Source organism: Cygnus olor, chromosome 20 (genome assembly GCF_009769625.2).
Source record: "Cygnus olor isolate bCygOlo1 chromosome 20, bCygOlo1.pri.v2, whole genome shotgun sequence".
Taxonomy (NCBI): Eukaryota; Metazoa; Chordata; class Aves; order Anseriformes; family Anatidae; genus Cygnus; species Cygnus olor.
Genome location: NC_049188.1, coordinates 3,611,155 through 3,637,087, shown reverse-complemented (window position 1 = coordinate 3,637,087; position 25,933 = coordinate 3,611,155). Strand labels below are relative to the sequence as shown.

General features: G+C 41.9%; 1 protein-coding gene across 3 annotated transcripts in view; it reads left to right on the top strand.

Annotated features, from left to right (window-relative positions):
* The window catches only part of SPNS2 (sphingolipid transporter 2), a 135,976-nt gene that overhangs the window by 56,537 nt on the left and 53,506 nt on the right, over positions 1 to 25,933 (top strand). For all 3 annotated transcript variants that reach the window (XR_005813975.1, XR_005813974.1, XM_040532544.1), the window contains exon 3: positions 5,246 to 5,382. Coding sequence is in view for 1 of the 3 variants with exons in the window: in XM_040532544.1 (XP_040388478.1) it covers positions 5,246 to 5,382 (137 nt within the window). In the remaining 2 variants the exon portion in view is untranslated. The remainder of the gene's footprint in view (positions 1 to 5,245; positions 5,383 to 25,933) is intronic.

Here is a 25,933-nt window from a genome sequence, read left to right as displayed (position 1 = left end):
TAAGAATTCATCATCCATCAAAGGAAGAATGTTTTAAATCATGTTGCTGAGATTTCCCAGGGCCTTGGATTGCCCTGTAGTCAGACATCTCTTTTCCCTTGATCACATCACCATGTTGTGTCTAAGCTCTCAGGTTCAATGATAAGCCGTGCCAAAGGATCTTTGTTCTTTCTTGGCTCATATGGTGCTGTAAGAAAAAAATCACTCTTAATTGTGATAGTAGACTTTCAAAAATACCTTTAGCATAGATAAGGTTCTGTAAACAGGACACTGCTGAAGCTGGAAGACGCACATGGGTTTGAGATTTCTGTAGTTCATCTTGGGCAGGTCCCTTTTCCTGTGTCTTAATTTCCTTACCCCTGAAGTAGGAATTAATGATATTTATCTTCCTTTCTAAATTGTCCCAAGCCTCACTGTGATTAAATGTGCTGTGTATGTGCTGAGGAGTATTATTATAGCATAAAGCCATAATGAAAATGAAAACAATCAAAGAGGCACTGGAAAAACATGTCTTTGAGACAGTGGGGCTGGTTGGGCTCTTGGAAGAGCCTTATTCCTCTGCAGGCAGATGTCAGCGGATACCAACAGCAGCTTGAATAACACAAGCCCAAGTCCCTGGTGTAGAAATGGCTCCAACAAATCCCAGCGGAGCAGCGTCTCATGCAGAAAGAGCAGGATTGTGCTTGAACACACCCGTAAATTATCCCATCCGAGTGAGCTGGGTGTTCTGGTATTCTCATTGTTTGGAAATTTGTTGTTGGGAGAATATTAACAACCTCGCAGCACATAGTTCTCTGCTGTGTCTAGGTGGATTGCCAGTCCCTTGAGGCAGGGGCTGTCTAGGTTTGCCTTCCACACAGCCAAACACATTGTCAGCACTCAATTAGATGTGGATATATGGTTTCATGCTGACTCAGAGCTCAAAGATAGCCACTATTTTTTTCTTGTTTAGCATCCCTGCTTAGAGCGAGTGAGCTATTTTTACCGGAACCTTTCTAACATTTTTCCTGATAGGAAAAAATAAATCCTGCATGCTTGAAGTCAAAACCAAAAGAAGGGATCTTTTCCTGGAGGTGTCTGTAATGTTCTCAGCCTTCCAGGATGGGAGAAATGCAGTCCCTGCAGGTGTCAGTGTCAATGCCTCTCTTCCCTCAGGGTTATACTACGTGGGTGACCTGGGGGCAGGAGAGCCCCCCTCTGAGACACAAGCAGCTGATCAGTCCATGTAAGAAAAGAGCAACGGAGGCAGAGGCATCAGTGTCTTAGGAATCAAGGGGTGCAGAGCTGATGGGTCAGAGCCGTTACAGGGAACAATTGCAGAGTAAAGTTGGTAAATTTGTGTTTGGAGGGAAAAGGAGAGAAAAATAACAGGGACCCAGTCTAGTTCCAGTAGGCAGAAACATTCTGGGGCTGTTAGCTCTAAGGTCTGTGCTTTCTCTCTCTCCCCTCATCTCCTTTGCTTCCACTTCCGGGCTTTACTTTCCTGTTGGTTACAGACAGCTCTTAACAGGGGAAGGCACTGGCTGAGTGGCAGCTCCCTGCCTGCAGTCCCTGAAAGATGTCTGAAGCACACGAAGTATGCGAAGAGGCAGGGGAGGATGTTTTCCGTATCCACTGTGTGCTTGGGCAGAGGAGAGGGAAGGGAGTGTAAGATAGATGTTTTTTAGAGGTACACATTTTTGTAATTCCAGCTGTGTACAGAAAAAGCTGAGCAGTGCTGGCTATGAAGGTGCTCGTGCACCTGTACAGGGTGGGACAGGCATTCAGAGGCAGAAATAGACACCGAGCCATCCTGTTTGGCAATTACCCTCTTCCTGCATTCTCACCATGGTTGGCATTTTAGTGGCTAAGCCACAAAGGGTGGTATGAAGACAAATGTGATCTCCTTTCAAAAATACCTGTACTTAAAAGAACCTTCCTCCTGAGATGGCATTCGTTATGTGTCACACGGTAATTTGCTCCTGCAGAAATGTATCTCAGCTCCACCCAGCGCTGGGACTGAGCCACTTTTCCTGGCACTGTTGGAGATGGAGCACTAAGAAATTAGCTGTGTGGTGTACTTAATGGTGACTGACGTTGATATACCTGCCCACAGCTGCTCTGAATGCGGTCCCTGCCTTTTCAGTATCTTATCCCAAATCCCAGTGGATTCCTAACTCTGCCCTGGCTTGCTCTGTACGTCCCTTCAGGAGTTGGTAATGTTCCAAGAGGGCTTTAAGTGGAAATGGAAGAGGAGCTGTTGCTTAGGAAGAGGCAAATGAAATGCCAGCTTCTGTCACAGTTCTCTCCTAACATAAAACATTTGTGGCAGGGGGTTGATCCGGAGCAGCAGCTGCTGTGGTGTCACTGGGGTACTAACTGGGGAGTGGGTGAATACAAGGAGGAGAAAATGTTGTGGGAGAGGCAGAGGAACCAGCTAGGAAGATGCTGGCACAAGCACCAGGCTCCTTTGCTGGAATATATCCCTCTGCATTGTGCTGTGGCCTTCTCTTCCCAGCTGAATGCACAGGTATTTTCCTGTCTTCTGGATAAGACCTGTCTTTCATGGTGTTTAGTTATCACAGAACCCCGACTCCTGGTCTGGAGTAACTCAGGTTTCCATCCCAGCTGGTAACATGGCCTAGCTTCATTCAGCCATTCCAGACTATATGACTGTAAAGTCACTTTTTGTTTGTTGTAGAGCTGTGTCTAGTGTTCAGGAGTGTCATCTGTCATTTGCAGGAGTAATTGCAAAAATTGATTCATGGGAAATGCCTGTAACAGGCAGATTCTTTTGACAGATCACACGGCCATCATATTCTGCATTTGTTTGAGTCAATCAGTGCTTTGATGCATATTTGGGTCATAAATACTCTGATAGCAATTGCATTTATTATTATGACAGCTGTGTTCTATTATCTATTATTTATTAGGTTCTGTTGTCCTTTCGTTTTACACCTTGTGGAGCTGTCAAGTTGGCTGCTTACTGGTGACAAAGCTCACAGCTCATTTCAGAACAGAACCTTCCAAAAATAAATTCTCCAAAGGGATTTGAATAACAGCAGGCTGTATACTGTTGGAGAGGCACTGGACGATCTTTTTTCGGTTTGTTTTATTGGAAAGAGCAGGTTTGTGCTTTTTTGCCTACTTTTGCCCAAAATCCAGAATTAGACTTCACATTTATCATCCAGAGGTCGTTGAAGCTAATAATCTGGCTGATTAATGTGAATTTTGGATCACACCCTGCATGTCTCAGATTTGAATTAATCGGGTTATTCAATATTTGAAATGGTGGGATGCTGACTTGGATGTTTCTAATTTTCCCTTAGAAGCTCTTTTAGCTTTATGTCTTTTTACATCATAAAAACGGCAGGAGATCTGATTGTGAGGGGAATGAATTTTGGTGTCCTTCCAAGGGCAAGGCCAAACTGCAGTAGGCAGAGGCAGAGTCATTTTCTGCTCCTCGTTCCCAATAAACAGCCACATACCCCATGTGCCAGGATGCTGCACCATCTTTGCGAGGTGCCGAGCACATTGGTGTTAATTCAGGAAAAGCATTTAACCACGGAGTTGATGACTCTAAAGTGCTTAATATAAGCGTGTGCTTAAGTGCCTTGTTGGACTGGGGCCAGTGCAGTTAGACCCTTGCAGTGCTGAGGTTTGTAAGCCGAAATTTGTGCTGGCTTAACAGCAAGATCATCCGTACTATTACTGTGATGCAATGCTGCATGTACTTCTTTTTGCATATGAACATTTCTGTGTTTTTATCTGTTTATTTTACTGTAGAAGCAAAAAGAGTAAATCTGTAATTCCCACCATAAACATCACAGTGCAAAGTTGATATACACACAATTGTATGGCTTACAAAGTACACGTAAATGGATATATATTATTTATAAAGCGGCTTTGACATCTTCATATATTAAAAAGGAAGAGACATTTAGATCATTTCACAGTTCAGCATTCTGCATATTTTTGGGCTGTATCACCATCCATGAAAATTTCATAATTTGTGTCCAAACCACTTTAATTTTATGCATACATTCCAACCAAAGGAGTGTGCAGCCTGCTCTTGCCCTTTTTTTTTTTTTTTTTCCCCACCCATTTACACTCTTAAAATAGATGGCCAAGGTAGGACAATGCCAAAAGCCCACCCTGCCTTCCTGGAACTACCCAACGTGAGTCATAACTCTGTGACTAAAGGTGGGTCTCCAGGTATTCCAGTGTCCCACCCAAATCCTCCCGGGTTTGCTGAACCCAGGCAGGCAGTAAAAGCCAGAATTTATCCTGGGATAACTAAACAGCAGTAAAAGCAATGTAGTTGTTCTCATCCAAATCTCTCATCAAATCTCTAATGCAGACAAAAGCCAAGTATAAATCAGCTTAAAATCTGGCTATTTCTGCAAAGTTCCACATTAATTGTGAATATGGTGTGAGCACCTCGTTTTAGGTGTTTTCGGTGGTGCTACTGGTCTAGGCTGGAGGAGTGAACTCTGAAGCTAAGGAGATTTTGCAGGGGATATTCTACCAGGAGCCTCATTCCTACCTGCCAGAAGGTCTTGGGTTAACGCTTGTTTATTTATTTATTTATTTTTTTTTGTGGGGAAGCCTGTTAGGGAATTGTAGGTCAAAACTGTTTCTTTTAGTGAAGTAGTTGCTCAGGGACGTGTGTAAATACAAATTCCATGCTTGTGAAAGCACCTAAGGAGGAGAACTAGAGCTCTCTGTCTAACTACAGGGCTGGTGCCAGTAGGATGAACCTGGTAGTGAAAACTGTTGTTCCTTACTGCCTCATGATTGCCTTAATATACTGGTAGGATGGATGAAAGAACTTCAGTTTTTCTGGCCTGTTTCTCTCTGTTTTCTGCTGCAAGGACCAACAAGGAGCCCATGTTTGGCTTTCTGTTTAAAATTCCTTCCAGCCTTCGCTTCACCTCAGGGATGTTTGTGCAGAAGCTCTTCATTTATTCTGCCCTGGTTTTGCCAATCCCTGGATTCTGTGCTCGCAGCAGACGGTGAAGGGCTGGTGTTTTCAGACATAGTAGAAGATCAGTGCCTGAAGTTTCTCTGGGAATGAGAAAGCTGATTGATTAAGAAAACGCTGACTTCTGAAAGCCCATCAGATCGCCTGACTTTGTAAGCCAGGGCTGCAGAACATCTAATTACATGGAACTGCTCTCTAGAGGATTTGGCTTGCAGAAAATTAGTTTTCATGTTCTTGGCCTGATGTTTATTAATCATTTCTTTCCTTTTTCTCCCTTTGCAGTTTTCATCTGCAGTTTCATGGTTGCGGCACCCATCTTTGGTTACCTTGGGGACCGTTTCAACAGAAAGATCATTCTCAGCTGTGGGATCTTCTTCTGGTCAGCTGTCACTTTTTCCAGCTCTTTCATCACTGAACAGGTAAGATACCTCCAAAGGCACTTTGCGGGGTGTCCTGAGTTGCTGGACAATATGTTCCTAAAAACACCCCGTGACACGGTGCTCGAGTGGAAGGTATCCATCCCTCGGGTGTGTGTTGGACATATGGTGTGTTGTGCTGTCTGGCCTCTTGTGGTTGAAGTGTGATCTGGGTAACTGTTCTTCCCTAACTGTGAAATCTGTTATTCTTTGATCGTGCACGTTCATAAAAATAACAAGTGAGACTTAGCTAAACAACAGTTTTTGTTGATAGAAGAGTTTTGTTTTGGGAGAGATTCTCAAGAAACTTTAAAAGGCTTAAAAAAGACTTGAAAATAATCCATGGCTATACAGTGGGTCTCTTGTCCTCTTATATCATAGCAGAAGCCATTGGAGTTTGTTGGGAAGTCTGCTTATGGCATGTGGGATGACAAATGCATCAGTTTGTTTCCTTTCTGTCAAAGGCAGTGGATGATAGCACGGAGATTAGACATAATTTCAGCTCCTTTTACACTAGATGATGGATATGTCCGGGGAACTGATGATGGAGTTGTCAGGCTCGCTTCATTTTGTCAAGCTATGCACAGCATCCCTCACCTGCTTTCGGCACAGCCACAGCACCCCATTTCGAGGACTCCTCTTTGTGTTCTTTTCCTCGCCTATCAGAGGCACTTAGAGGAAACAATTATCTGGCAGATTCTCAGGAAGAATATCCTCTTGTTTAAGTCATATTATAGAAGAGGTTTAATTGCTGCATGTGGCAACATTCCTGGAGAGACAAATCACTGCTCCTGGTAGCATCGGACTGATTTCCCCAAGAGAGGCAGGGGCATTCCTCATCCTTTCTGCCCAGCTGCGTTCCAGAGATTTCATCATTTGGGTCACGCCTAAAGAAAGACAGCCTAAACCTCTCCTCCCTGCTCCCTCCTGCCCATGCACGTGCTCTGCTGTTGCTAATAACAGAGAGTTTCCACCTAAAACAGGCAGTGGCAGTCACATGTCTGTCTGGCTTTCAAGCTGGCTTGTCACTGCGTTGCTAATAAAAAAAGCGTATGGCCAAGTGCAGAAGCCTTTAACTCCTGTAAATTGTTCAGGTTTATAACTGGGCAGGAAGCATCCTTTCTAAAGAAAGAACATCTCTCATCTAAAATTAGGCTAGCCTTTTTAAAAAACAAAAACCACAACTTTCTTTTCATAGTATTCTGCAAAATCATCTGGATTGTAGCCCGGAGAGGGAAGCATTTTTTGGAGAACCAATTGGACTTCTCACATTATGGACATGCATTCATGCTCAGGTTCTCAGCAGTCTCCCTGCAATGAACCTGGTCCTGTAGTTAACAAGTAGAGGAGGAGCAGACATTACACACTGGAACTGGGCTGATGTAATCTGTGTTTTAAGAGCAGATTTTTAGTTTAAGGATTTGGGGCTAATAAGCCCCAAAGGACTAATATATTAAGGATTAACATATATGGTCATCAGTATACAGGAGCTCAGAGTGGAAGTGGTATATCCGTAGCCAAAGAGAGGGAGAATAATATATATAAAGCTGGACTATGTTTGAAACCCAAACCCCAGAGTTTTGGAAGTGACAAAAGAGCCACAATCAAAATAGCTTGATGTGTTAATTTCTCCTGGATTTACATAAATACTAACTCTGGACCCAAACTACAACCTTGGACACAAACTCCCCCATATCTAGAAAAGTCCCCTCTACTCCTTTTTACTACAGTCCTCAGCTCTACAAGGTATTCTGGAGAATTTTGCAGCTGCTGTATGGCTGTGCTCTACCCAGTGGCTGCAGCAGCAGAACAAGGTCATAAGCATAATCACAACTTCACGTGGTATCCCTGCCACTTCGGTATCCTTCTTGGAGGTCTGATCTCCGACTGTGAGGACATGTCACATTGAACAAGGTGAATTCCTGAAATACTAATGAGAAAAAGCATCAGAGAAAAGCTGATGCAGCTTTTTTTCTTTATGCAGTGACTAACCAGGCATTTTTTCAGATTTTTCGCTTTTAAGATTCATTTAAGGAGCAAAACACTGGCTTTTCTCTCAACATTTTTTCCTCCTTTCTGTTAAGACAGTATGTGTGTTTGTCACAGAGAAAGGCTAGGAGTTGAAATGTGAAGAAACATTTGCTGGCAGAAATAAAAGCAGTAGGGAGGCTGCTATAAGTAGATACGTCCTATAAGTAGATACATACTATAAGTAGATACGTACTCACATCCAAGTTAGAATGAAAACCCATGGCTAGAAAGAGCAAGTTGGCACAGGCGGAGCCCATAGAATCCTGTACAGAAAACTCCTTTATGTGGTGACAACAAAAATACTGAAAGAGGCCAGAAACTATAGTCATTCAGTAGAAATAGCAAACTGTGCCTTTCTTCAAATTTTGACAGTGTCTAGTGCCCCATGAATGCTGTCACTGTGTAATTAATAGAGTACACATCCACATAGTATAGGTTTGGAGTGTAAATGGAAGCAGACAGAGGCAGAAAGCAGCTACAGTTCTGGTGGACACTGAAGGCACACAAATTGTAAAGGTTTCTGGCGGTGTGTTGATAAAATTTGAATGTGTAAAGAAGAACAATCAAAAGGCCATAATTTGAGTGAAAATGTAAATTATTTATAATATATTGTGGAAACAAGCATACAGAAAAGGACATTTTCATTCGTATCTGTCCTACTGTCAAATTATGCAATAAAGAAATACCCATGTGACAAGAAAAGAACATGGGGAGAGATTATTCACCAAGTAAATGAAGAGTGAATCTCTCATCCTCTAAGATCTAAGTTCTAAGTAATAGGCTCTCACAGGAGAGAATCAGTTCAAAATTTAAGGCTAGTTTTAGAGTATATAGGAGGTGAAGTCTTATAGTAGCTTTAAAACAAATCAAAGTAACAAACCCAAATAAATACTGTATCAGAGAGTAATTCCTTAAATACACCTGGTTTCATGGATGAAAATAGCTGGCGATAAATTTAACTAAAGGAAATCATCAGAAGTAACATAACTGCGATGATACTGAGAAGTTCATATTTATTTTGTTGGAAATCATCAGAAGTAACATGACTGCGATGATATTGAGAAGTTCACATTTATTCTGTTAAATAATGGAATTTGACAATTTACATCAATGCACCACTTCTTTGTAGAAAAATGACAAGTCCTCCAGCACTTTGTCTCTGATACTTGCACGTTTCTGCTCTGTAACACTGTTTAACACTTCCTAAAATAAAAGTTGTATAAAAAGTCATTAACAAACTTGTTCATTAATCTAAAATTGTTTAAAGTTGTTACATATTTAGGCAGATGTCTAGATTAGCTCTGTTTATAGAAACTTCAATAAAGCATGTATATATCTTAATTTGTATTTTGTAAGTATGAACACCTGCTTAGAAATTACTTCCCTTTATGCACGCCTTTTAATTAGTTCTGCACCTGCAAGTATACAAATTTTGGTACTTTCACCTGCAAAACCATTTTTTTGTTGATGTAGCTTCTGGCAACCATTTGGCTTTTGGCAAGCACTTTGGGGTTGTTGGTTTATGCTCCGTAATAAATCAGCAAAAAATAAGTGAGCTGCTTGCACAGTGTAGAGTCACAGCACAGAGAAATTCAGTGAGCATACAAACCTTATGGAGTTTCTTTACTAAGATGCATTTCCATCCATACAAATAGCTAAATATTTGTCTCTCTCCCTCTATATCAATATAAACTCTGCTTTAATAAGTGATTATTTTTTTCTCTAGATGGCGTTTTCATGGGCATAGTGCCTGATTACCCGTGTTGTAGCTGAGCATCCTGAGCTGGCTGATAGTCCAGAACATCACTGGGAAGAGTACATAGCCAATTTGCACCGTTTTCTTGTTCTGAGCAGCTTCACATGAAACCTCTTGATTATCTGGAGTGATCAGGCCACATGCTGAGAGTTTGTTTCTGGCTACTTGGATATTCACATCTATTAGTCATAATACTACTATTAGCTCTGAGAGCTGACCATTTTGGCCAGAAATCTGTCCTGAAAGAAACCTTGTTTTTGGCACTAACCTTCCCTCACTTCTTAGCAGAAACCTCTGAGAGCTCAGGACCCCCCTCCCTCGCAGGCAGACACCAGCTTCTTAAAGCAAGAAAGAACTTGAAGGTGGAAAGTTGCAGACTATTCTCCCAGTCTTGTGAAATCCTGCCATTTCCCACGTGAACGTCATGAGTAAAGCATATTTCTGTGTAAAAGGGATGCTATTTAACAGATGAGCAAAGTACTCTGCTAAGTAGTTTGGCTCCACTAGGTTGGGAGACCAGGCATACCTAATAATCAAGCAGACCAGGCTGTGGTAATGTGGGTTTGCTGGGAGACATCAGATCTGCAGATGGTAACAAGTTTGGGTATGAAAAAGTAAAGAATAACAAGGTAAACAGGGAATATACTTTTGAATCCTTCAGTTCTTTGTTAAATATTTCTGTTTAAATGTCAATATAGCTAACGTGATACAACCTTCTCATTGCACCACCTGCAAGTTAATCAGCATAGGTATGTCTACTACTGTTTTTGTTTATTTTTTTCCCTTTTCCTCTTCTTTTGATTTATCTCCAAAAGAGGAAGCAAATAGTCCACTATGGAATTCCAGTTAGCCTGCAGTGCTTGCTAAAGTCCTGTGTTTCAGACTTGACAGATCTATATTTATTGCCAAAGCTCGTCTTTCAAGGAGTGCTGAAAGAGAAGCAGCAAATTATATGAAGTATGGACAAATGGTTAGCTGAGTTAATTTTAAAAAACATAAACACAATCCAAGCCCACACCCCTACACACCATGATTCACTCCAAGCAAAAAAGTGCGCTGGCAGAAGTTGTATTATAAAACATACAGCTTCTGCTCCTTTGTTTCTACTGCATAAGATAAATCCCCGGTTTGAAAACCAGAAGCAAACTAAAGCCTGAAGCCATCTTTTTTGTATGTAAGAAGGGTACGGAGTGTTTGTTATCTGGCAATCACTGTGAATTGCTGGAATGTTTATAACCCATTGTTTCATCGTATTGTTTTAGAGGGGAAATCTCTTTTAGAAAGAAGGCAGAATAGATTCTCCAAGCACCTTATATATACACTCAGTCCTTTCCCTCACATGCAATTCTCGACTCTTCGTGTGGCTGTTGCAGAAATCTGTGCTGGGGCTGACATGGGATGCTCCTGGACAATGGCTCTTGGTTGCCTCTGGTGTATTTTGCCAGCCCTTAATGTGGCACTGGAGCCCTACAGATGAGCATCAGCTATTGACATTTGGATTTCTGCATGCTTGCCCTTTTTCTTGACTGCTCTGGAAAAATATTGTCCCTGAGGCAGAGATTTGAGTGGGTCATACAGTACGGTAGCATTGCTGTTTTGACCATCAGCAGTGTCAACGGTGAAATTGCCAAGTGCTGCTATTGCAGCCATGTGCATAGTGCTGGTATTGTACCCTGCTGCTCTGCCTGGGAGCTGTAGCCCAGTCCTGCTTTGCCTCTACTCTGTTAAGATGAGACGTGATGACCTGCACATCCTTTCCTTCCCCCCAGCTATCAGAGCTCCCTCCTCACCACGGCAGAGCCGCTGTGCTGTGGGACAGCGTGAGGGAGGATGCTGTGCTGAAGCTGGGTGGAGGAGAGGGAAAGGACAAGGGCTCTCATCACCGCCCTGCAGAGGCTCCACTGCAGAACCAAGTTCTTTAGGGGCTGAGTCTGCATCACTTTCCCTAATACCTGAGAGCACTTGTATTATCTTGCATGATCTCATCTGGATTATGTGAGGGGGACTGGAGGAAAATAGTAATTCATTTTTCATTCTTTCAATAATGAAGCATTGCCTGGGCTGGTATTCAGGTGTGCTGGGCATCTGTCTAGTCTGCTAGTGTCTTCAGCACAGCTGATACCAAATACTGAATGGGAAACTGTCTCCATGTAAAAGCAACATCTTCTCGTGCACAGACAAGTGTAATGATTTGAACTCTTGAATCGTGGGTCTTCATTGTTCACTCAGATTTTGCTGACCTAGGACAGAGGAGATGGGAGAAGATTTACATAGATGCAGTAGTTGCAGCTTGCTGAGATAAAGTGAGTGTAGAATTACCAAATTACCATTGCATGTTTGTCCCTGACTGCTTTATACTTGTACCCTGTCCCTTTCTACCTGTCCCTCTTGCAAAGGAAATCATAAGTGAAAACCAGGTTAGGGGTTTCCCAGAGCATCAGCCCCAAAAAGACAATCAATAAAAGAAGGAGGCTTTTCCTAGGTGTTACCAGAAATGTAAGTGGTGTATTTTCAGCTTGGAGTGTTTTTTCCCTTTCCAGTATTTGCATCTATGTATCTGTAAAGCACTTGGGAAGAGTTATTGAAAACCCAGCTGGTGATGGCTGCCAGGAGAGAGTCAGTGTAGCTCCAAAGCTTATTCAGGAAGTTTATTCGTAGGATGGAAAGAAGGAACTGAAAGAAACGATCACAAGGAGTATCTCTACCATATGTAACATTTCCAGTCTGCAGTGGGTCTCGAACAGGGCTGGCTGTGCTCTCACCTCCAGGACCTGAGAGCAAGCAAGGTTACAGCCCCAAGTCACAGCTCCCCAGAGGTTGGGGCAGTCAGACACCACCCTTTGCTACATATTTTGGGGTTATTAAGTCTGAAATAGTGCAAAATCTGAATCAAATGCTGTGGATGCTGAAATAAGAAGGGATGCTTCTGTCGTTCAGTGTTGTAACTCACCTGAACTGATGCATCCTGTTGCCAGTTCATTAAAGCGAAGGCAGCAATTTGCACGGAAATGTCAGAACTGCTCCTCAGAGCTCAGGCATTTTCTGGAGCAGGTGGACAGAGGTTTATGCTGGGAGAGAATCCAGAAATAGGCTTGAGGCTAAATCCTAATTTGCCTTAGGTCTCTGTGAGGGCTCCCTGTAATTGCCTTTTTCAGAGAGCCATTGGTTATCTTGGTTATTGGAAGATGTGTAAATCATTATCATTGGGTCTGTGACTGTGGTTCTGATTCAGCTCGTCCTTTGGAAGTCTGTGGGAGCCTTTTCTGTGTCCTTGTGGGAATTGAGTCAGACCCTACATCTTTTTAATCAATATGCTTACATTTGGTGCTGTTTCATTGGATCAGGAAGATTCCTAGACACCAGCTGGGGACTGTGGTACAGGCATGAAAGATCTTCAAAGGCTGAAGACCTTCACAGCTTTGTCCCATTGTTATGACAAAACCTGAATTTACAGTCTCTAGGTTGGAGAGGAGGAAGAGTGAGCTGCTGTGCCTGTTAATAGGTGGTTTGGAGGCAATGCCTGCTTGTAACTTCCATCCTGCCTGTCCTGCTTTTATTGTGCCTGAGCAGGAAATCTCACCTGAACCAGTTATTTGCTGAGGAAGCAGAGGGAAGAGGGCGTATTTATTTCATTGCCAGGCTGTGTGTGTCTTGGAAGCATTCCTTCTTATGTTGTTAAAATGTTAAAACATGTCTGTTAAAATGTATATTCATCTTGTCATACTGCAGCAGAGGCCTCACACCAGAGCATGCTGGTGGACCACAAAAAGGTTGTCTTATTGCTTCAACACTGTCTTATTGGAAGTCTCTAAAATGCTTTAGCATAGTGCTTTATAAATAATTATTACAGCATCTTAAGGTCAACCACATTCAGAACATCCCCAGATTGGAAGAAAAGGAAAATGTTCCTTAAATAGACTGAGATTGAACCAGTTGGGAAAAAAAAATAGTGCTGCATGTGAGCTTCCAAACAGACCTTGAAATACAGAGTAAGGAATTACAAAATGTTGTACCAGTTTGACATGGTCCTTGCAGTGGCGGCTGTGACCCGAGGAACACAAACCACTCCTGATGCAGTGTTCCCCCATCGCATGCTGTGCTCCAGTACTGGGGAAGTCTGCTTGGGTCAAACGAGTTCAGGAGGCAAAGCAGTCTGGATGGCACCAGGTGATCCTGTCCCTTTGGAAGTAAGCTTCCCAGATAACTGTGTAGTGAGGGTACTGGATTATGTCCCCTCCTGCTTCACTAGTGTGCTCAAATATAGGTCTGGAGAGACGTTACTGTTTGTTTGAGGATGTAAGCTGACGTGCACTTAGCATGGATGGAAGTGAGGCAGTTTATGGCTAGTGTTCTTGAAGCTTATGACTTGGAAAGAAGCATGATGCTTCAGGAGAGTTTGATTAACGATGCCTGACAGACAAAGAAAATAAACAATTAATTAAACCCAGTTTAAGGCTCATTAGGGGACCTGGAAACAAAGCTAGTCTATTAGCAGGGCCTAGGTGGGGCTTGAAAGTTGGGCATATTGTCCTGAAAAACAGGATGCAGGAGAGAGAGAAAGTGTTATTCAGCTGCTTCGGCTTGTGTTCAGATGCAAAAGGATGGATTTGGCCTTTTTTTTTTTTGGTCGAGCTCTTAGTTGCCTACTAACAGAAAAGCATCGGTCACACTGTAGGAAGTGTAAGTGATTCTTCAGTAGCCCACACACTCCGTGGCCTCCTGGGTCGTGCATAAAGGCTGAGAAAAGGACTATTGTGTTCCGAGTAATGTGCAAATAGTGTGAAGATGGGAAGTGTCTTATGGTACCGGCTGCTAAATCAGTCTTTTGAAGTGCTGGCATTGCTTTTTAAATGCATCAAGTTCACATGGTACACAAAACACTGGATTTGCAATTCGGATAACAATGAATTAGAGTACTAATCTCAGCCGCATGTAATGGGTTTGGAGCTGGAAGTTCCTGGGAATGGTGCTGATCATCGTGTCTGAACATGATGGGCACGGTCTCATGAGAAGATAGTGACATAACAAATGCATTTAACATAGTTAAATGGGATTGTCATTTTGTCAAATCAACTGGCTTTTGAGAATGAAATAAAGCTACAGCATGACAAAACCTTGCCAATTTATAACGCTCCAAGAAGCATGTAACAACTGTTTAAGGAAGATCGTGAATAAGAAGCTAGGTAGGAGGAATTGGTAAATGCATCAGCTCCTCTCTGGAAATCTGATGCTAAAAGTGAGACATCACTCAGATGTAAGCCAAGCATATTGTAAGGTTGGCCTTTCTCACAGTGCTTGGGTGCTCCTGGATCCTGGCTGAGTCAGCAAGCCAGAGAAGTGTGAGAACAGAAAGCAAGAAATAAAATTTGCTTTAGAGTCTGGAATGATTCCAATGGTTTTTCAGCAAAGTTCCCTACAAGATCTGCCGTGCTGGTGTACTTAAGCCTATATTGTGTACAAAGGAAAATATGCTAAGAATCAGTGAAACAATCAGAGTAGGTAAAGACGCTGGGGCTGTAGCTTTCTTTGAGGTTATTTCATTTAAACCTTGAGTTATTCCATTACAGTGTATCCTTTATTGACTATTAGAAATCATTCTACCCTTGAAAATACATATACTTAGTACAAAACTTTCACACCTGGGTGTCTCAGTCAGTTGGCTGATGCTTTTTTCAAAGGGTGCTGAGAAATCATAGTTTTTGCAATTGTCTCAGGGAGAGGAACATGGGGTTCTACTCTTCAAGAACCTGTTGGATTTGACTAAATTTCAATTTAAAAATTGATCCAAACCAAAGCAAAGCATGATTGAGCCAAGACAGCCCATCGGGTTAATGTGGTTAGATCTCGTAAGTTTCTATAAGCTCAAAGAAGGTGGAGATGTTGTTAGCGTTGTGTTCCACTGCCTGTAATTTTTTATTCTGAAAAAACTGCTATTTGTTTACAGCCAGGTTGCCTGGATTCAGTCTCTGCTCATGACTCATCCTGTGGCTGGAACACGACAGCCTGTTGCTGCCTGTGAATACTCTTCAGTGTTGTGTATTCCAGGTGATATTCCAGCTACTGTTATCTGAAAATCTGTCTGTCAAGAGCCTTGCATGGTTTCCACATTTGCAAAACTATGCTGTGGTTCTCCCAGTCTTTGTGATTACGTTATGGTTGTCTTGGCACATCCTGGTAAGGGAATGGTGATAATGGCTAATGCTGGAGATATTTGTTGCAAGTGCCACTAAATGTGTCCCGCATGACAGATTTGGAACAAGAAACAACAGTTTGTTTCCGACCCAGAACTGCTAAGGTTTCTCAGGGGAGCACTTTTGGAAGATACATTCTGGCCAAACTGTGTGTAATGGTGCTGTAACACAGATAAATGGCCACTATTTCAGCCATCTGAAATGTTACAGGCTCCTTTTTTGTCTGACACCAGATGCACAAGGATGAAAAGAAGTGCTTTAACTCAGTGTCCTAGCAAGCACTGGCAACATGGGGCACTTTATGATCCCTGTGATTTATTTGAAAACATCAACCTTTTTCTTTAAGGTCTATTTTATAAGCAGCTGTGCATGTAGCTCTCCACCGGACGGTGCTCTGGTGAATAAGCAAGCTGCTCTGTTACATTCCTTCCAGCTACATTCCAGACCCCCATCTTTAATGCAATATTAATGACCAAGACTAAATTGAGAAGAACATAAATCCCAACGTTTGAGTGTCATGTAATGTTTTTACCAAGTCAGGTCAATCAAATGAAAAGCCCTTCAATTAGTAAGCTGAAATCCAGCTTTGTCTTAACTGAGGCTTTTGCCCTGACCCGGTGGTGATGCTTCATCACCCAGTATCTTGCAATTACATTACTTAATTAGATAGAGAATGGGAATTAGGCTTACTCTTTTTTCTTTTTCCTACTCCACAGTAACTGAAAAGTAATAGAAAAGTCTCTCAGGACTGCCACAGGTTTGAAGAGAGGGCAGTGGTGGGAGGCTGGATTTCAGAGGAGCGAAGAAAGTCTTGGCCCTGATTTTTGTATGTATGGAGCACACAGCACCTCCCTGCTGGCTCTGGGAAGCACCATGGGAGTCTTGCTACTTTCAGGTTTTTTTTTTTTTTTTTTTTTTCTCCAGAGTGCTTAATTAGGTGCTTCACTTTAGAGCCTATCTGTAGGTATCCAGTCGTTAAACACTTTAGTTGCTGATTGAAGTGCATGAGAAGTGAAAAAATAGCATCTTATAGTCTTTATTGGTTAATCTTACATACTAAATGATAATATAAACCTCATAATATAAGATCACTTTAATCAGCCAGCATCTCAAGTAGATTTCCAAATAAAACTCTCCACATTCAATTAAGTGTGCCTGAACAGGCCACCTGGGAGAACTAAAGCCATTAACAAATACTAGAGACAATCAAAGGAAAGGTGAGTGGACTTTGCTTCATCTCCCTTGCTAAATTCTATGTATAAATATGTATTTAGTTCTCTTTCTCCTTGCTGTAGTCTCTCTTGTACTCCTTGGGGGGCTCTGAATACCAGATGAATTCTCCCAGAAGGAAATTGTTCAAAGGTGAGGAGCTTAGAGCTAAGAGTTGGTAGGCCACTGAATGCATCCAAAATGAGCTGAAGTTTTGAAGTGTTTGACACGGTGTAGTTGGATGCTATAGAAGAATCAGATTTGCACTACAGAAACTGTAGTGTAAATCCATCCTAATTCAAAGGGTTATAAATTAATGCTTGAGTAAATGACTGAACAAGTGTGCTGAGGTTTCAGTAACTCAGCAGCTTGCATCTTGGTATGGTTTACTGGTCTTGGTATGGTTTACTGTTCTCATCTGTAACATGCTTGTAACCTCCAGCCACCATATAATAAGCATGTCTGAATCAAAAGAGCATATTCTCTAATACATTTATTTGCTGTGCCTATCTATGTGGAGAAGCAGGTTGGATACTTGAAGGAAGGCTGAGAGCATTTTCACTTCAGTGTTTAACCTGAAAGTAACCTGCTCTGGAGAATTCAGGGGAAGGCGTTTGGGTATGTACGATAAGCATCCTTCACTGGGCATGAATATTTAAACTTGTACACTTCCTGTGCCCAAGAAGATTTCAGGGAAACCAAGTGAAGAAAAGCCTGTTTGCAGTGAAGGCAACAGAGACACAGTAGATAAGATGGTGTCTGCCCTATGGATGTGAGAATTTGAACAGCTTACCTTTGCTAAGGTAGCATCCTTCCTCCAGAACTGTGCTCCTACCCCTAGATAGCCTGTAGCGATGTTTCAGAAAAGCTAACTTGTTGCTCTGTTATTACTGTTCACTGTCCAGTATGCCATGTAATGGGTAACATCCTTCACTTCAAACCAGGTAAACTGCTTGGTCAAGCTCTGATGTGTGCAGGGGTACTTGGGCTTTCAGGCTCAGACATTCAACTACCGGAGGGTTCTTCTCACAGTAAGCTTGGCTGAAGGAGATGCTGTTCAGGGAGGCAGTGGAAAGCCCCAAGAACAATTTTGGCATGACCCTGAGCCAGTGTATACTCTCGACATCAAGTGTGTTTGGAAAGACCTAGAGGACCTTTATTTCTGTACCTAAAATCTGCTTTACAAAGCTTTGAATAGCCTTCATCCTCTGGAAATCAGCTTTGCAAATTCTTGCTGTCTTTTCCATGTCATCAAACAATACTGAGGAATGCATAGCTCCCTGGGGAGGCTCAGACTCAGCCCACTGTGTTGCTTTACTTTCAGAGCTTTTTATCAAAGACTCGATCCAACCCAGAGCTGCAGTGAGAAGTGCTGAATAGGATGTGAAGCACAGGCAATCGTGCATTAATGAGGACAGGGCTGTATGGCCTCCCAGTTCTATCTTGTTGATGCCTGCAGCTGGAGAGAGTGTAAGACCAAATGTTCTTGTAAGCCTTTTCAAGATGTCATCTGGCCTCAGATATGGAGAAGAAAAGGTTTAGGGGGATCCTATCAATGTGTATCAATACCTTATAGGCGGCAGTAAGGGTGGAGCCAGACCCTTCTCTATGATGCCCAGTGGAAAGAGGAGGCAATAGGCATAAGCTGAAATAAGAAAATTCCATTTAAAGATAAGAAGAAACATTTTTACTGTGAAGATGTTAAAATACTGTAACAGGTTGTCCAGAGAGGCTGTAGCTTCTCCATCCTTGCAGATATTCAAGACAATACTGAGCTACCTGGTATGGTTGACCCCACTTTGAGCAGGGGACGTGGACTAGGTGATCTGCAGGGGTTTGTTCCTTCCAACCTCAACCATACTTTGATTCTGTGATGTGCAGGCAAAGGAGAAGAACGGTGTGAAAATGATGAGGAAAGATGGACTTGACTTCAAGAGTTCAGTTTGAAAGGAGGCAACCGTAGAACTTAAATCCAATACAAGGTACAGAAAATGTTGCGTGCAGCAGTGACTTACAAGGCAGCTGTGGTTATGAAGAGATGGGGAGTGAAAAGTGGTTATTTGTAAGTGATGACATGCACTATGAGGGAAAAAAAGAGGGGTCTAAGCCCACTTGCTTCTCTGCAGTGGACCAAATGGCAAAAGAACCAGCAACTGCAGTGAATCTCCCCAAGCTTCCCTGCCAGCACCACTCATGGCTGTTAAAGGAAAAAAGTCATGGCGGAGGTGAGAAGAGTTGTTTATAGCTATCCAGACAGATAACTGTACTATGAACCTCTAAGTGCATGTGTATCTCTCTATTAAAAAATATTAAAATAATAGATAGCTGAGTGCTAGCAGCTCACACCATTACATCAGAGCTGATATTTCATCAGCCTGTTGCCAACCAGGCTCCGCACAAGCATGCACCATGGTTAGGCCATTTCTATGCCACACAGATTAAACATAAGCAGCTCCTTTCAGTTGTGGGAAATCCTGAAAACAATGCTTACCCAACCTATTAAAGCAGAAGGAAAATACCTACCAACAAAACATATAGTGAACAGTTCTGCTCCCATGGTTTTATATATTTTGTTTTCTCTGATGGCAATCTTCATGATTGATTAGTTAGGAATACTTGTAGATGAAGGCAGATATTTGTCTTCCCTTGTTCTTGCACAAAGATCTCCCTGACAGTAAGAAACCAAATGGCCAAAATTTGGCATGAATATTCAGTTGCTTAAAAGTCTAGGCTGCACTTGACAGAAAGACATGCTCTTCAGGACTGGCACAGAGAGAATCACAAATGCTGAATATATATCCCCTCTCTAGCTTTTAATAAGTTTGATTCTCTTTTAATTGAAGGACATTTAGGACCTTCACACATGACAAGGTAAGAGGTAGGATTTTGTGGTCTGTATCTAGATGTGACACACCATTGCTAAGCACTGTGTGGACCCAGGACTTGTATCCAACATGGTAAGCCAACGCCTTTGTTACATGTATTCAAAATGTATAAAGCTTTGGGAGTGCACAGCGCTGGGAGATGTATTTAGGCTTATCTATTCTGCTGTAATCTTTGTCTTCCTCCTGAGACACAGAATGGAATTTAAAACATCAACATCATCATTTAATGTCAACTTGTCTTTCGTGACATGTGAATGTTCCTGTTTGACTTGGAAACTTTCAGGTTCTTAAAGGTGACTCCATCATTGCTGGGAAGACTAAAAGAAATGGAGTGTTTGGTGTCTAAACAAATATGTCACCTGCATTTGTAATTTCATTCCATTGCTCAGCTCTTCTAGTGACTCTCAGCTAATGAGCTGGAATTTAAACTGTGAGTTTAGAGGAGCCAATGCTCTTAGTCACAATACCGATACTCAGAAGCATATTCCTGTTCTGGTTTGCATCATGATTAATGGCACAGCTTTGTGTACCTGTGGTGAAGGGTGAGGTGTGTCATCTTTAACCACTTAGATCCCTGCAAAATGCTGATAGGGCTAGGAAAACTCAATGAAATGCAACAAATGGTGTTTGTGTGACCAGGGCAAATGTTTGTATGTAAATGCAGCTGTCTGTCAAAAGGGACCACAGCTGTCCAGCCCTTGAATATTCTTTTGAGCTCCTTGGGCTTTACTTTGGTCAGCTGACTCCTGCAGTATACCAGATACACTATATCATATATATATACATATATATCAGATATATCAATTATCTGTCTTCAGTTGGTCTAAATGATCACTTGGGACTGCTGTGGTACACTGGATATTATCAGTGCAACACCCTGCCAGACACAGAAATGCAAGAGTGTAACTACAGTACAGTTCAGCGGAGTTTCCTCTAGAAACTCACAGAAATTAAATCAATCCTGATGCTTTCTCCGTAGTTTCCACACATATATTCTAGACTTTATGTAGGAGTCCTACTGGCATGGTGACATGGATTGTTTTCTCTATGCATGTCTTCTTTCCAAGGATGCAAACCCTTGCTTGTTGCATAATGTTTATATATAATAAAAAAGAATGTATTGCAAGCCTAAGTAGTTCAAACATGGAATTTCATGGTCCTAAGCCTTCTTTTAGAGAAGTTAAATGCAGAATCTGTAGGAGGTTAACTCAATGTCCTTGTAATGAGAAGGGAGCAGATGCAGTTGCTGGAGCTGTATGACAAAGCCTTCTTTTAGACCAGCAACATTGGTTGAAAACATAGCTTGCACTGGTGCTGTGCATTCATACTAGTAATTTGCACTAGGTTGGCTGTATCTGTGTGATTTTACCAGTCCATGTGGCCCTAATCTAAATGAAGCATGCATTGAGCTTGTTTTAGAGACCCTTACAAGCTACTTCACATACAAATGCAAATACTTAATAACTAAAGCTTAAGGATCATGTGATTCTTTAGACAGTAAATCTGGTGGTTCAGAGTTGTACACATATTTGGCAGCTTATAGGTTTATCACTTACAGCTAATCTTTTAGAGAACTGTGGCTTAATTCCTTTTGTTAACTAATTAAAAAAGAGAAAGAAGTTAAAGCTGAAATTAGACCTATTAAGACTTGTATTACTCACTCAATGGTCTGTGCAACTAGGATAAATGTATAATTAGGAGGTTTGTCCAAACATGATTAAAGCTAGTCATGTGTCCTAGGCTGTCAAATATTGATGTGTGCATGAGATTGAGAGTAAAGTCAATATGAAAATGTGAGTATAAACCATGTCATACTTTTCAGAGAAAATATATGATCTCTCTTTTGGCGTATTATAAATATTTCATGCAAATCATGAAAGCTTTTTTCAGATGAAAATCCTGGAAGGATCATGTCTGGCCTGTAGCTCCTTGTGGGCTAGTATCATTGGCAGCAGTAGTTATATCAGGTCCATCTGACCCCATCAGCTATTGCTGTTGTTGTGTGCAGCTTGCTGATAGTTTAAGAAATCTAGAAGTTATCAGGCAGTGCATCTCTATTGGAACCATAAACCATAGAATATCTTGAGATGGAAGGGATCCACAAAGATCATCGAGTCCAACTCCTGGCTCCACACAGGACCACCCAAAAAATCAGACCCGATGACTCCTATGTCTGAGAGCCTTGTCCAAATGCTCCTTGAACTCTGGCAAGCTCGGTGCTTGCACTTCCCTGGGGAGCCTGTCCCAGTGCCCGACCACCTCTGGGTGCAGAACCTTTCCCTAACACCCAGCCTGACCCTCCCCTGCCCCAGCTCCATGCCGTTCCCTCGAGTCCTGTCGCTGTCCCCAGAGAGCAGAGCTCAGCGCCTGCCCCTCCGCTCCCCTCATGAAGGAGCTGCAGGCCGCCATGAGGCCTCCCCCTGGCCTGCTGTGCTCTGGGCTGAGCAATCTGAGTGACTTTAGCTGCTCCTCATGCATCTTGCCCTCTAGACCCTTCACTGTCTTTGTTGCCCTCCTTTGGACATTCTCTAATATCCTTCTTATGTCCTTTTCATATTGTGCCCAAAACAATATTGTGCCCAAAACAAAATGCAGTATTTGAGGTGAGGCCGCACTAGCTCAGTAATCAGCTGATTCCCTGAGGCATAAGGATTTGTATCCCCCTTCAAAAACTTGTATCTGTTTTGGGGGTTGGGTTTCTTTTTTGTTTGGGTTTGCTAGTCTTCAAATTACAAAGTAGTAAATTCTTCAGTTTAGAGCCAGGGCATGTTTTTCCTTCCATACAGTTAAGAGACGGGAAGAAGGGCCTCAGATAAAAGTGCATGAGGGCTTTCTCTGTGCACTAGTTTCTGGTGCTGGCCTCTCTTGAAGGGAGATTCCCAGGAAGACTGTGGCAGTTCAGGATCTCTGTCAGCCACCATTCTTTCCATATTTTGGTGTGGTTTTTTTTGTTGTTGTTGTTTGTTTGTTTGTTTTTTGTATACTGGAATCTTCCCTGTATTGCATCTTAATGGCCCATTTGTGGCACATACAAGTTGGCAAAAGAGACTTCAGCACCTCTGCATCCTAAATTGCCCCCAGAGCTCATAGCAGTTGCATGGTATGGATCAGGTGTCCCAACCACAACCCCTCTCCAGCTGTCCACATCCATGCTCGAGCTGGTGCCTAGGAGCCCTGCTGCAGCATGGCTGTGTCTGTGATCATCTCTGCAGCACTTTCAGCTGAAGCACAGGCAGGGAAGTGTATTACTGCCATACAACCCATTCAAAGAAAACCATTGCATCTTTACAAACCAGGGGTTGTTGTCAGCTCTCAAGGAGATGCAGACATCTCTGACACGACTGTTAGCGAAAATGAAAGGCATAAATAAATTGTTTGCTGTAATAACTCTGTTTCAAAAACCTTTAGTTGCTAGTGCTGACCCAGAGAAAAAGACACTGAAGTCTTGAAGCTGCTGGTCTTAACCTGCGGAAATGGAATAAGCTCAGGTGCTGAAAGTTTACCAAGTCTTTTTCAATTTTCCTGCCAGAGTGAGAAGTATTTGCGCAGATGAACAAATTACAGAACAGCTCCAAAGCAATGCAGAAAAGAATAAGTTTCTTAATATATACCAATTTCTGCTTGGGGAACAGTGAAATTCATTTACTGGTTCCCTCTCTTAGCTGCCTGTGCTGCTCTTAAGGGCAGATAATGTAGAGAAGAATTTGGCTGGTGTCAGCCCTTTTTGTCTTACTAAATTGCTGAGAGTCCTGGGGTAGGCAAAGATGATAAAGTACTTGGGGGAAAATGTAGTGTAGAGGAAATGGTAGAAGTGTCTTGCTCAGGCTATGGAGGAGAATGAAGCTTCCTGTGTATGAGTAATATCTGTCATTCCTATTTGTTTATGTCGGTTGTAATATTCACATACAAAGAGAGAGAAAAACATGTGCATATGGGTGTATGTGTATATAAATACACACATAAAATAACAGTTGTCTACATTGCATACATAGTGGTTTTGGGATTCATTTCTAAGTGGTTCGTGGTATATCCATGGCCCAAATGAGTAGCAGAATAAGAATTTTGGAGTTGTTTTGTTGTTTGTATTTTTTTTCTATATGAAAAACGAAAAGATTAGGCCTCTCTCTGAGAGGACTGTTTTTTTATCTTGGGGGGAGGTACCCAGCTCTCCCTGTTCAGAGACGACAAAACATATGTTTCTCTAACTGTTATTAGAGATGGAAGATTTAAGGCTATAGCTTACTGAAACAAATTACTTTTTTTTTTTTTTTTTGTATTGGTACTGAGAGAAAGTATGCTAGCAAAAATCCAGAGATCTTTCAGAAAGATTGGAACAGGCATTGGCTTTGCAATCTTACAGAGCTCTGAAACAAGGCACAACATGATAAATTATAATTGTCTGGTATTGTTTTAGATTTTTAATGTTGTGCCTTCTCATTACACCTAAATAGCTGTATTATCCATAGTCCCAAATATATCATCTCAGAATGGAAATAACATTTATGTCTTTATGTACATCTTGTTTTTATAAGATTGCTTACATTACCATCTGAAGTCAGAATGTCATGATGTAAATTTGGATACCTTTTCTTCAGAGAATATAGTTAAAATAGTAAGTAGATATTTGGAGTGTGTAAGCAAGGGATAAGACAGAGAGGAGGAATCAAGGAGGAAGTAGGAGAGAAGAACAAGTATGTTACTTGTTGCAGATGATTTCATTGTATGAGGACTCTGACTGAATAGCATTGATGGAACCAAGTCACTCTTTGCCACAATTAGAATTTTTCCCACAACTTTCCTGCTTTAAGCAGTGTTTGACAGGAAGCTTATAACAACATTATTTGGAGGAAATCTCTGTCCAGTGCAATCAGGGAGTGATTCCTGGCTGGTAAGCACAAACCTGAGGCATTTTTATGTAGATATTTCAAATTTGAGGAACATCCAGTGCATTTGCAAATTTGTCGTTCTACAGGTGTAACAATCACATACTCATTCCAAGTCTGACAGATGACTGTTTTGCCTGTCACACTCTCTGTGATCCAAGACTGAACCTCTTAAGAAACCAAAATCAGCCTCCAGTTCCCCCTACTTTCTAATTCTGCATGACTAAGTCATTCAGTGTGTTATAAATACTGTTGCTCATTCCAAATACATTGGGTACCTGTGCACCAATCATTGTCAGCATACTTCTGTAGTAATGTGGAGTGGTTTAGCATTGGGCAACTGGCATAAATTAAAAACTTGAGTCACAGTATTGCCCTTTCTGCATACACCCACACATCTCTGTTACATACGTGCCGCTTATGGGAGTTAGAGGAATGACAGCAGCACCGCAAACGCCCTACCAGCAAACAAGGAACTTGTACACACTCAGAAAATAGGTATCGATGCAAGATTTACGTCAAAATAAGAGGAAGTGAAGAGTGCACAAAAGTATTTGTTTTATGTGGCTACAGGAATTTTCAAGAAATATTTTTCAGCTAGGGGATTGCGGTACAGAAGACAATGAAAATATGCCGGTGGTAAATTTTTGTCTGCTTTATGATTGAGGCGTGTGTCTTGATGTTTGCATGGCATTTTCCATCTTTGTGAATGAAAGACCTGTATTCTGGCTTAGGTTTTGCTGTAGGGCACGAAATCAGTCATTTTCCTGCAACTCCGCTGTAATTGCTCGTTATTCTTAAAGTACTTTCATGTTTAAGGACATATCACATTCCCTGCTGTTCTTCACAAATGATCTATAGAATAATAACAGTAAACTTAGGATTTGTAGAGGCTACATTTGTAGAAAAAGGTTCCCCTGCACATACAATTTTCTGCAATTGAGTGGTGTTTAATTGCTGCACCTGCAATTACTTCTGGGTGTAGCTCAGGTTGCTTAGATGTCTAAGAACTTGATTGTGCTGATGTATCAAGCATTTTGGCATCCAAGTACTGTGCATTATGCCTTCACACAACAGCACCCAGAAAATTGCAAGTGTACCAAAAAAGGTTGGCTTGAAAATCAGGTCCTTGCGCTTTACAAAAATGTTGGCTGAAACAGGGTAACAGGCCATGAAGAAAATTCTATTAGATGAATAATTCCTTTTCATCCACTTCATGCTGTGTCGTGCTGAATGTGAAGTCCTTCTCCTTGTTCTGTTCGGTTACCATTTACTTGGAAGGGCACATCATTCTTTGGGCAGCTTAATGCTTTTGTAACCTGCTCAGTTGCCTTGTGTGGCTCTGAATCTTTCATCTGGTGGTAATACTTGCTGAGCACGCAGATGTTCATGCATTCAGGTGGCTCACAGTAAATCTCAAGTCTTATCTCTTCATAACTCTGTGCATCTCAGCTCAGATTGTAACCTGAGGTTTCTCAGAAGTGTTCAGCATTGGCTTAGTCTGTCTTCCTGCTGCAAGGGGGAGATTTATGCTTTTTTCAAGGAAAGCGGAGAGGTCGGTGCTTAGCACCTTTGGAAATCCTCCCTTATGCAGTATCT